The sequence below is a fragment of the Emydura macquarii genome, unplaced genomic scaffold, assembly GCF_026122565.2.
Source record: "Emydura macquarii macquarii isolate MOO-44397 ecotype Brisbane River unplaced genomic scaffold, CSIRO-AGI_Emac_v2 contig_3240, whole genome shotgun sequence".
Classification (NCBI taxonomy): domain Eukaryota; kingdom Metazoa; phylum Chordata; order Testudines; family Chelidae; genus Emydura; species Emydura macquarii.
In genome coordinates, this window is record NW_027133377.1 from 5,905,176 (window position 1) to 5,917,866 (window position 12,691).

At 49.1% G+C, this 12,691-nt stretch overlaps 1 protein-coding gene across 4 annotated transcripts in view; it reads left to right on the forward strand.

The window, feature by feature from the left end:
- KIF18A (kinesin family member 18A) overlaps positions 1-12,691 on the forward strand; it is a 103,737-nt gene that overhangs the window by 22,059 nt on the left and 68,987 nt on the right. For all 4 annotated transcript variants that reach the window (XM_067532049.1, XM_067532050.1, XM_067532052.1 and 1 more), the window contains one exon: positions 12,212-12,409. In XM_067532049.1, coding sequence (XP_067388150.1) covers positions 12,212-12,409 — 198 coding nt within the window. The remainder of the gene's footprint in view (positions 1-12,211; positions 12,410-12,691) is intronic.

The following is a 12,691-nucleotide window of genomic DNA, read 5'->3' on the forward strand; positions in this document are numbered from 1 at the left end:
ACGGTTGCTGGAACTTCTGCCCTTGCTAGTGCAAGCAGCAGTCCTTAGCCTTTATCTACTTTAGCTTCGAGCTTCAGTATTGTTATTTAGATTTAGTTAATTCGTCGACACTCCAATTTGAAGTTGCTTGCCCTTAGGGGCTTGCAAGTCGGAAACCATGCCGGGCTCGGCTGGTTTCAAGAGCTGTTCCATCTGCTCCAAGCAATTTGCGGTGAGTGACCCTCATGACCGCTGCCTCCGGTGCCTCGGAGAGCAGCACCGCAAAGGAAAGTGCAAGATTTGCAAGTCCTTCAAGCCCCGCACCCAAAAAGAAAGGGAAGCCAGGCTGAAGGTCTTGCTCATGGAGTCGGCGCTCCGTCCGGCTTCAGAGCCATCAAGATCACCGGCACCGAGGAAAGCCAAGCGGTCCGGCACCGCCTCCATGGACTCCTCCCTGCGACCATGCACGCAAGGAGAGCCTCAGGAGACACCCCAGCCACGTGCCGTAGAGGTTCCTCCGGCACCAGTGTCTCCCCGCAGGGAGCCTCCCCCGACTCCTGGAAGTGGGGGAGCGCCCCTGCAAGGGTCGTCGACGCCGGAGGCGTTCGTCGCGGCAAAGGCTCTCTTAGCTTTTCCAACGCCTCCGTCCCCCCCTCGGCCGAGGGGTGCGGGACGCACTGGGTAGCCCCGGTGGGTGGAGGAAACATCGCTCCCCATCCTCACCCAGACGGCCACGGAGGGTGGAGAGTGCATCCCCTCCGGGCTCCGACTCTAAGTTGTCGAGCGCCTCGGCACCAGGAGCAGTCAGGAGGCACCAAGAGCCAGCGCAGGAGCGCTAGTGAGGATTCAGATGCCTCCTACAGCTTGGGCTCGAGCTCTTCGGTACGGGGCAGGTCAAGGCACCGATCACTGAGTGGTGCCCATCCTGAGGCCCTCTTAACCCAGACAGCAGCGGCACCGTCTCCGCCGGCACCGACTGCGGCGCAGACCATGCCGGCACCGGTGGCGATGCCAGCCTCATCAACGGCGTCTTACGTCTCCGTTCCGTGGTCTACTTTAATGGGCCAGGCCATGGTACCTCCGGGGCTGCCGGCACCGGGGGGAGCGGTACCGTCGATACCACTGTACCCGCCGGCACAGATGTATGCGGCCTACGCGGCACCGGGGCTTCCGACTTCGGCACCGCTGACTTCGGCACCGTGTAAACCGGTGCGTTCCCGTTCGACTTCACCGGCACGCAGCAAGTCAAGCCGCCGCTCTCAGCCCCGTAGTGGGAAGCGCCGCTTCAAACGGTCGGGTCGCCGGCGCAGGAGGTCCACTAGCTCCTCCAGCCGTTCCTCTTCGAGGGGTCATCGTAGACGTCGGCACCGATCCTACTATTCGTCCCAGAGCCGTTCCCCGCCGAGAGGTCGCAAGAGACGATCGGGGGGTTCCTCTCATAAGAGACAGTACGGGGACACCCAGCAGCCACCTATGCCAGGGTGGCCGCAAGGACCGTGGCAATGGCCATATTGGGGACCTTGGTCTGCTCAGCCGGGTCAGGCCGCTGAGTCACTCCACTCTGGGGTGGCACAGCCCCCGCCTCCTCCTTCACAGCTGGCTCCTCAACTCCCCTCTGATAGGGAGTCAGACCCAGAGGAAGGTCCCTCTACAGGCCCTGTTCCCTTGTCCTCCTCTTCATCGCCTGACGAAGGGACGTCCAGGGATCATAGGGCGCCCCTGTTCGATTTCCGGGCGCATCAAGACCTCCTTAAGCGGGTAGCCTCCAATTTGGGGATACCGCTTAAGGAAATGTCAGAGGAGGAGGACCCCCTCTTCGGGCCTTCGGGCTCCTCAGGCCCCTCCCGGGTGGCCCTTCCGGTACACGAGAGGGTCATGAAAATTGTGAAGGCACTTTGGCAAACGCCCTCCTCTGTTCCCCCAACATCAAAGGGAACAGAGAGAAAATATTATGTGCCTAAGGAAAATTTTGAGTTCCTGTACAATCATCCCCTCCCAGGAACCCTAGTGGTGGATGCGGCGAACCAAAGAGACCGCCGGGGGGTCAAGGCAGTACCCCCAAGGATAAGGAGGGGAGGAAATTAGATTTCTTTGGCCGCAAAGTTTATTCCACGGCGGCTCTACAATTAAGAGTGGCAAACCATCAGGCCCTCTTAGGAAGATATAATCAGAACCTATGGGGTTCGATGCAGCGCCTGATTTCAGCGCTTCCGGCTGATCAGGCGGCTCACCTGGCCACACTGGCTCAGGAAGGGGAGACGGTGGCCCGAGCGGCACTGCAATCTGCCAGCGACGCGGCAGATACCGCGGGCAGGGCAATGGCCTCCGCCATAGTAATGCGCCAATGTTCCTGGCTTCAGGGTTGTCGGTTGAGGTCCAGCAGGCTATCCAAGACCTCCCATTTGAAGGTTCCGCACTCTTCTCTGAGAGGACGGACGAAAAATTACATGCCCTGAAAGATTCAAGGGCCACCCTGAGGTCGCTAGGGTTATACACCCCGCAGGCATCGAGACGCCAGTCTCGCCCACAGCCGCAAAGGCAGCCACCTCCCCCGCCAAGACAGGCCCCCAGGGCTACTCAGCAGAGATGGGGAAGGGAGCGCTTCAGGGGCCCCAACTGCCGTGGTCGGCAGGGCTCCTCTGCACGGGCGCAGCATGGCGCAAAAACCGGGAGTGGAAACGGTAATAAACTTTTTTGACAGTGGCTGTGAGGGTGGCGCTCTTCCTTTTCCCCGGGAGCTTGACCCACCCTTTCGAAATAGGCTTCGGCCTTATTATCAGGCTTGGGAGTCCATTACTTCGGACCGTTGGGTCCTAGGGGTGGTCCTTAAGGGTTACGCCCTTCAGCTTACAGCTCTTCCCCCGGACTCCCCGCCCATTACAGCCCCTTTGAGAGATCCTGTGCATAAACAGCTTCTCATTCAAGAGGCACGTTCACTCCTGAACCTAGGTGCCATTGAGGAGGTCCCGGAGTCAGAGAAAGGAAAGGGGTTCTATTCCAGATATTTCTTGATCCCCAAGGCCAAGGGTGGCCTAAGACCGATCCTGGACCTCCGCCGTCTGAATAGATATATCAGACGTATCAAGTTCCGTGTGGTGTCCCTAGCCTCCATAATTCCGGCACTAGACCCAGGGGATTGGTATGCGGCCCTGGACCTAAAGGACGCCTACTTTCATATCTCCATTTTGCCAAGGCATAGGAGATTCTTGAGATTCATGATTGAAGGAGGCCACTATCAATTTATGGCCCTCCCATTTGGTCTATCGTCAGCCCCGAGAGTCTTTACAAAGTGCATGGCTGTAGTGGCGGCCTACTTACGCCGTAAGGGAGTACAGCTCTTCCCATACCTGGATGACTGGCTCATTAAGGGCAGATCCAGGTCTCAGGTGCAAGACGGCCTGGAGTTGGTCTGCGCCACATGCACCAGACTGGGGCTTGTCATCAATGAACTGAAATCCACGCTTACCCCAGTACAGCACATTGACTTTATCGGAGCCACGCTTGATGCGCTTCAGGCTAGAGCTTTCCTGCCTCGATCGCGCTTCGAGACAATGGGTTCCATCATTGCAGAGTTGCATAGGTCCCCCATGACGACAGCTAGGCGCTGCCTACAGCTGTTGGGACATATGGCAGCCTCCACCTATGTAGTAAGGCTAGCTCGCCTCAAGCTAAGACCCTTGCAGGCCTGGTTAGCTTCAGTCTATGTTCCCTCCACACATGTACTGACAAAGGTGATCACGATTCCCCCACAGGTGCTGTCCTCCCTTCGTTGGTGGATGATCCCGAGGGAGGTGCTCAAAGGAGTCCCATTCAGAGATCTGGCTCCGTCAGTAACCCTTATCACAGATGCCTCGGATGTGGGGTGGGGAGCTCACATCAGCAGCAATCTGGGTACCCAAGGGATATGGTCACCGATGGAGAAAGCCCTACACATCAACGTCCGAGAGCTAAGGGCGGTCCGTTTGGCCTGCAAAACCTTCCTCAGATTCCTGAAGGGCAGGGCAGTACGGATCCTCACAGACAATACAGTGGCCATGTTCTATATGAACAGGCAAGGGGGAGCGCGTTCTTCAGCCCTATGCCGGGAAGCCACACGTCTTTGGGAGTTTGCAGTGAGACACGATTTTCATTTGTTTGCCTATCACCTCCCGGGGAGCAGGAACGACGAGGCGGACCGCCTCAGTCGGTCGTTCTCCCCCAGGCACGAGTGGTCGCTGCACCAGGAGTGGCAGCTTTAATCTTCCAAAGGTGGGGTGTTCCCCAACTGGACCTGTTCGCATCGTCGCTGAACAGGAAATGTCCCAATTACTGCTCACTCCGAGGTCGAGAGCCAGACTCCCTTTCCGACGCGTTCCTACTGGAGTGGGGAGGGGCCCTGATGTATGCGTTTCCTCCCATTCCGCTCATCCCTCAGGTCCTCCTCAAAGTCAAGAGGGACAAAGCGAATGTCATATTGATTGCCCCAGCGTGGCCGAGGCAGTACTGGTACAGTACACTGCTTCACCTATCTATCGCCACTCCGATTACACTCCCCAGGCGATACGACCTGCTCTCCCAGGACCAGGGGCGCCTGTTGCACCCAGACCTGGATTCCCTCCATCTAACAGCCTGGAGGCTCTCTGGTTGACAGAAAGTGAAAAAGCTTGTTCATTGCAGGTCCAGCAGATTCTGTTTGGTAGCAGAAAACCCTCCACTCAGGTTACATACCGGGCTAAGTGGAGGCGTTTTACGGGGTGGGCAGAGGCTAAAGGTATCGCACCAGCCTGCTCACCTATACAAGTAATCCTGGAGTATCTCCTATATCTAAAATCTTTAGCCCTGGCACCCCTAAAGGTTCACCTGGCAGCCATTTCGGCTTTTCACCAGCTGCTGCAAGGGAGGTCACTATTCTCCCACCCCATGTCGGTTAGATTCTTGAAAGGGGTGGAGAGGATGTTTCCCCAGGTGCGAGACCCTACCCCCCCCGGGACTTGAACCTGGTCCTCACCATGCTCACAGGACCTCCCTTTGAGCCCATGGCCACATGCTCCCTGTTACTCCTCTCCTGGAAGGTAGCGTTCTTGGTGGCCATCACTTCAGCTAGAAGGGTCTCGGAGATAAGAGCTCTTACTTTGGAGCCCCCCTATACGGTCTTTTACAAAGATAAGGTTAGGTTAAGGCCTCACCCAGCCTTCCTCCCTAAGGTGGTATCCCAATTCCACTGTAACCAAGACATTTTCCTCCCTGTGTTCTTCCCAAAACCCCACGGGTCGGAAGAGGAGCGGAGATGGCATTCGCTGGATGTCAGGAGGGCACTGGCTCACTACCTGGAGAGGACCAGACCCTTTCGTAAATCGTCACAGCTGTTCGTGGCTGTGGCGGACAGGATGAAGGGCTCTCCCGTCTCCGCCCAGCGAATCTCTTCTTGGATCACGTCTTGCATTAAGGCATGTTGCGAGCAAGCGAAAGTGCCTTTACCAGGAATGGTGACAGCACATTCGACTAGGGCTCAGGCCTCTTCGGCAGCCTTTCTAGAGAACGTGCCACTGCAGGACATCTGCAGGGCTGCCACCTGGTCATCGGTTCATACTTTTACGACCCATTATGCCATTGTCCAACAGGCTAGAGACGACGCAGCTGTTGGCAGAGCCATATTGAGTAGAGCTGCTCGTCAGTGACTCCTACCCGCCTCCATGGGTATGGCTACTCAATCACCTAAATTGGAATGCATATGAGCAATCACTCGAAGAGAGAAAACAAGGTTACTTACCAGTAACTGTTGTTCTTCGAGATGTGTTGCTCATATCCATTCCAAACCCACCCCCTGTCCCCGCTGTCGGAGTCGGCAGAAAGAAGGGACTGGGGACCCGCGTGGCCAGCAGTGCCCTTTATACCGTGACATGAGCGCGGCACTCCAGGGGGCGCCTGAGCTAGCCCTGCGGGCAGGCTAAGGGAAAAAGGTTCCGGGAATCTGTGCACGGGGCGCACACACACCTAAATTGGAATGGATATGAGCAACACATCTTGAAGAACAACAGTTACTGGTAAGTAACCTTGTTTTTCCCTGGCTTCTATTATCCCCTCCCAGGATCCAGGACTCTGCTATGGATGCATATTTTTTCACATATCAATCTTTCCGGGTCACAGAAGATTCCTCAGGTTCCTTGGGGTGTGTTTCCCACTACCAGTTTTCAGCCCTCCCATTTGGCCTATCATCAATCCGGGAGTGTTCACAAAATGCATGGCAGTGGTGGCTGCTTATCTCAAGCATTGAGGGGTACAAATCTACCGTATCTGGACGACTGGTTAATGAGAGGCAGCTCGAGAGTTCAGACCCAAGCCAGTCTGAACCTCATGTGAGCCACTTGTCACAGGCTGGGCCTGCTAGTAAACGAGCAGAAGTCTTCTCTGGTACCTGTGCAAAGGATAGAGTTTATCGGGGCAGTCCTCAACTGGATGCAGACCAGAGCGTTCCTGCCGCAGGCCTGGTTCAAGGCCATGTCCAGCCTGATTAGGAACCTCCGGGCCTTCCCCCTTACAATGGCAAGAGTCTGCCTACAGCTACTGGGCCATATGGTAGCATGCACCTATGTGCTCTGCCTGAAGCTCAGACCACTTCAGCTATGGCTGGACTCATCTTAGGCCCCGAGCAGGTGGTTGAAAGGATGAAAGGCTTACCTGTCTCATTGTAACGAATCTCCTCCTGGATAACCGCCTGCATATGCTTCTGCTATGAGCAGGCGATGGTTCCGCTACCGGGCAGTGTCACAGCTCACTCCACCAGAGCACAGGCGTCTTCTGCAGCATTTTTGGCACGGGTGCCTATGCAGGACATATGCAAAGCTGCTACGTGATTGTCAGTTCATACCTTTATGTCCCACTATGCTATTGTGCAACAGGCTAGGGATGACACCAGATTCAGCAGGGTGCTGTTGCAGTCAACCAACCCGTGAACTCTGAACCTGCCTCCAAGGTACTGCTTGCTTGCAAGTCATCTACAATGGAATGGACATGAGCAAGCACTCGAAGAAGAAAAGATGGTTACTTATCTTGTAACTGCTCTTCGAGATGTTCCTCATGTCCATGACCCGCCCCCTCATCCCCACTGTCAGAGTTAACGGGAAGAAGGAACTGAGGAGGCGTAGGGCTGGCAGTACCTCATATACCATGCCATGCACGCGGAACTCCAGGGGGCGCCAAAGCCAGCCCTACGGGATCTGCTAAGGGGAAAAGTTTTCTGGTAACACACTCACCTACAGTGGAATGGACATGAGCAACACATCTCAAAGAACAACAGTTACAAGGTAAGTAACTGTTTTTTCAGGAACCAAGATTCATTCTATCAGCAAAAGTAATCTACTACCTAAATTTTATATTTGTTTATATTATTTAGACTAGAGCCAAGCGATTTTTTTTTTTTTTTTTTTCTTTTTGCACGAATAGTAAATTCAGTAAGAAATGCATTTAGGAAGGGAATACCAAAATTATTCAGAAATTTTTAGTCATCAAACTCCATCGTTTCAGCCAAAAAAATGGGGTTCAGGGATGGGGGTTGAAAAAAGTCAAAATAGTTTGTTTCAACTTTTTGTTTTGAAACTTTCATTTTGAAATCTGGGGGGGTGGAAATTGGTTCTAATTGCACATGTGTTTATAGATATAGAAAATAAACCAGGCTGGTGGCATAGATTGGAACCATAGCTAACTGGGGAACTGTGTATAAACTGCATGGTTCAGAAGTACTTATTTATGCTAACATTTTGTTTTCCCACTTAGGTTATATCTTACTTCAGGTTTTTTCATCCATGTGTACATGGAAATTTACAGACCAATAAACTTGTTAAATCAGACGTATAAATTACAGGTGATAGTTCAACAAAAGAGGGTTCTGAGGATAGCTCAGAACTTAACTTGTGTTTATATAGCAATGTCAGGATTATGTTGTTCAGGGTAGAATTGACTGATACAATGGAAAAGCAATGCTGATTATGTTGATAGTGCAGTGAAGATATGCCACATGAACTAAATATGCATGACCTTGAAGGACTTGTCGACACAGGAACTCTACTGTGACTAGCCAGCTTAAGCTTTATCTGCAGGATGGACTCTCTACATAGGTGTTAGCAGCAGTGATTGCACTAGTGTGGATAACGTCCTTCATCTGCTGGCATCTTAACAATAGACCTGCTCTGAGCATATTTAGACCACGCCTTTTTTTCTTTTTTTTTTTTTTTAAGTGGCAGCCCTCTGGAGTTTTGTCTTCATTTTAACAGTGTTGGGATTGGTGGTTTGTTTTTGTTTTTAAATTTCGTATTAGAAATTCATTCTCAGCTTTACACCTGTCATACCAGTATTTTTCACACAAATCTTTTGCTGTTTCTCATATCTTCAGTATGCACCTCTACAAACACCCATCTATGGGGTCAAGGTGGAGAAAGTCTCTCAGGACCACCCATCCCTACTGCTCCTCAGATTTTTCTTTTCCTCATTTTTTTTTGTCTGTCCCATCACAGCCTACTTTTATTTGTATGTAATTAGATTGTGAGCCAAATGTTCGTTCGTTCGTTCGTTCACTCGTTCGTTCTCTCTCTCTCAACGCCTCTGTGCATGCAGGGAGGCAAGTGTCTATACATCACCACTATCTAGACTTAATAGTATGGCTGCCTCAAATTCCTCTTGATGAGGCTCTACAAACCCTTTTTTTAAATGTACTGCTGTACAACTCCAGTATCAGTTTTAGAGACCTACTTGTCAAGGCTCTGTGCTGCAGATAAGCAACATCAAAATCCAAACTCATTCAGGTAAACTCAGTCCTGAGCTGGTACTTGGCTAAATACAATTTTCTGCGTAAAAATGGTCAAGGTCTCTGGGTCAGCTGAGTGCAGAGCTGAGATTCCCACAGTATTGACTTTGGGAATGAGTCTATGCCTCAAATGAGTGCCACTGATGTCCCCATACTGGGCTGACTGAGTCTGTGCTGATGAGTCAGCACCATTGATTCCCTATATTCTGCATAAGAGATGCTGAAGTTCTCAGATCCATATTTGTCAACCAGATGCAGTGGGTCCAACACAACCAACTTCAAAGAGTAGCTCACTAAATGTCTGACTGTTGTATTTTTCTCAGTCATCCGAGCACCTTTGTCTATATCTAGATTTTGGCCCTCAGGAAAGTGCACAGTCTTCTAGTTCTAAGAGCTTTGTATACACAAAGAATACTTTACTTCTATCTCTCCACAGAGGTGGGATCTTTGTCAATCTAGCACTCCAAAACAACAAAAAGCTTTCCAGCCAGAGGACAAGTTCTTCACCAGTGAACTTGGGTGACATCTTTCACCTGGCCTCTGGACTGGCTTTGGTGGTACTGCCCACACCTCAACACCAGGAACACCTGAATCACGTCTCAGACATATAAGATGCCTTACTGAGAGTCCCAATAGAAGTGTGCACATTTTACAGTTCCTTTCTTTCCTCCCTTGCCATAATAGTTTCAACTGATGGACTGGAGTGCTCACCTAGATCTCCATCCTCTACAAGTTTTGTGAACTCTGAAAGAAATAAGATACCACATCATGATACTGAAGATAAGTGCTATTTGTCTGGCTTGCAAGATTTATTTCTCTAGTCAAATCTTTTTCAAACCTGTCCAAATTCTGATGGGCAAGACTGGGACTATGTATTCACCAATTAGTAAAGGATGGTTTGATCTACCCAGATGTGTCCAGGTTTTTCTGCTCTGGAAATATAGTCTCCACAAATGACTCATCTGTCATGGAAAGATGTTTTAGTAGTCTTTTTTTTTTTTAGCAGAGTTTATAGTCAACATCACAAGTGCTTTATAAAGTCTGTGTTGCATCACCTGTTCTACAAGTGAGTTGAACTACAGTTAGGTATCTTTCCATTAACGGGTAATGCCTATTACCTCCAGTTCTGCTCCAGAGTCAAGCAACACCCAACATCACTGACTCTCTCTGGACTTGGGTCAGGAATTTTTCTGCAAATGCCCTCTAATATTGTTGATTCAAGAAACCTTTCTGGAAGTGAATTGGTTCAGTGGTGCCAAGACGCTGTCAATAGCCTTGACGTGGCAGTTTTGTACTGACATCCTGTGTTTGCTGTTGGAGATGCAAGTCCTGTTTTCAAATTTACCGGAACTCAGGGTTGAAGTGTCAGAAGTTCGTTAGGTCTTCAACTAGAATCTTGGATTGCTGGAACAGTTAGGGCAGGCGTACACTTAGAAAGCTGCAGCTGCACCATTATACATTTTAGTGAAGATACTACATTGCTGATGGGAGAGCTCCTCCTGTTGCCGTAATTAATCCATCTTCTTGAAAAGCGATAGCTATGTCTTCTCCCGTTGACATAGCACTGCTACACCAGGGCTTAGGTCAGTATAACTACATTGCTCAGGGATGTGGATTTCTCAAACCCCTGAGCAACTTAGTTATACAAATATAAGTTGAAGATGTTCTGCTTGAAGTGGAAGAGAGAATTTGAGCAGTTCAAAGGGGAGTGAATTGGTGACAGTCACTTATTACCCTTGGAACAATTTTAAGACTCTTTATCTTCTAGTTGGATGTCATTTGGCTACTGTTCCAATTTTCCAGTTTCCAGTGTATGTGTCAACTGTCTTTGTGCACCCAACAGTAATCCAGTTTACGAAAGGTTTGCTCCATATGCTACGGGGGCTGCTTAGGGTAGGTAGTTTCTTTGCCATGGTAGCTGAAGCAAAAGAGTGATTGATATTTTTCCAGTCCAGTGTATTGGCTGTGCCACAGGCACTGCAATGGGACAGACTATTTTAAACCACACTTGGAGTATTTTTTCTACCTGACTGAACCTTTTTTGCTATGGGATTGGAATCTTGTTCTCAAAGTTCATAGGGCCTTTCATGCATTTACAGGGTTTGTATTATGGCCCTGGCCTTTAAACAGTCTCCTGGGAGTACCCTTTAATGTGCAAGACCCCCAAGAGATCACACTTTCCTACAAGGGTGAGCTTTGTGATCTCAGTACTTCTGAGAATGACCCTTTGGGCCCTAGAACTCCTGTTTTCACCCTATGAGTTCTGCCTAGTGAGTCCCACTGATGTAGACTCCTGTTCAGAGACTTTTTACCCCCTTCATGGATCACTTTAGCAAGTATTTACAGTGACACCAGGCAGTCTTTTCAAAATTGGATTGGTTTTAATAGTCAAAGGGCATAGTATTGGAAAATTCTTAGGGTAGCATAGAGAAGCAATGGTTAAGACAGAGTTCGTACTGGCCAAAGCTAGGGCTGTGAGTATTTTGTAAATCATCTCAGTAAAGGCAACATTCCTATAGAATCAGTGAATTACATGATGGGTTATAAGGCTTGTATACTGAGTTAGATACAGGAAATATGATCTTATCAGAGTAAATAGTCTTTCAGGCTACTAACCTTCCTGAAGGGTTGTACTGCTCACTAAGCTCCCACAAGTGGAAATATTGCAGAGGTGGCATCAAAACTGAAGGAAGTTACTGACCAGTAACACTAGGTTGCCTCTCTTATTCATGCTCCCCATTTTCTTAGACATCTGGGTTAAGAATCCCGGAATTAGCAGAAGGAACCAAAGGCATTTGGTTTCCCTTCCCTTTTTATACCATTAGAATCCTACATGATTGGAGGGGCAAGGAGGAGCAAGTGGCCCCAATGGACATTGTTTGATAGAAAATTCTGGAAGCTTGCGGCACTGGTACCTTGATTCCACAATGTGAATGGACAGGCAATACTACTGAGATAGTTACTTACCAGTAACTTCTCTTTACAAAAGATCAGAAAGGCCACTCTTTTTCTATGGCACTCAGGACTCCACAGTGTGAATCTAAAAAGTATTCTGTTGTTTTGGAAGAGACACAGTACATTTAAAATGACAATTGCATGATATACACCTTAAGGGCAGAAAAGCCATTTTAGTCTGAAGTCTGCAAAACTGATTTGAAAGTGCATTGTGTCTTTAGCAGGTAAACTTGAATTTTCTTCTATTACTACCTAAAAGTAGGGGAGCCAGATTATCTTTGAAATAATTGCACTCTGTCTCTCTCCCCTAAATAGCAATTTCTGTTTAATATTTCAGTATGTACAGCATTACAATATCAGGGAGTAGATTGTAAACAATTACACACACATTTTTATGTAACTATCCTTATGATGTGGAATTGTATTGTCTTCTAAATAAGAACTATTGCTTGAGGAGAGGTTGGGGTTTTTTAATCCTTGCAATTTTTTTCTTTATAGATTTATTTAAGGCAGCAAGATAAAACAGCAAGTATCAGTCGAAATGTTCGTATTGCCAAAATGTCCCTCATTGACCTGGCCGGGTCTGAACGGGCCAGTGCCACAGATTCCAAAGGAGCTCGTTTTAGAGAAGGGACCAACATTAATCGCTCACTGCTAGCTCTTGGAAACGTCATTAATGCCTTAGCGGATCCAAAGGTAGGTGCTGCTTTCCCTTCCCACCCAACAACCTCCGTAGTATTTTGCAAGCTTTATTTTAAATACAATAAACATGCACAAGTGTCAACTTTCCCTTATACTGTTTAACATGATATTCCCTCTGGTTAAAAAGAATACAGCCTTGTATTATGTTTTCTATTATGTGCACTAATTTAGAAAATACATATAAACTTCTGCCTCTGTGGACTCCCACTGTAGGAATTGTCTGCTATGCTTTGCAATCATTGAACAATCGAATTGTTGCATGATGAGCACAGATTG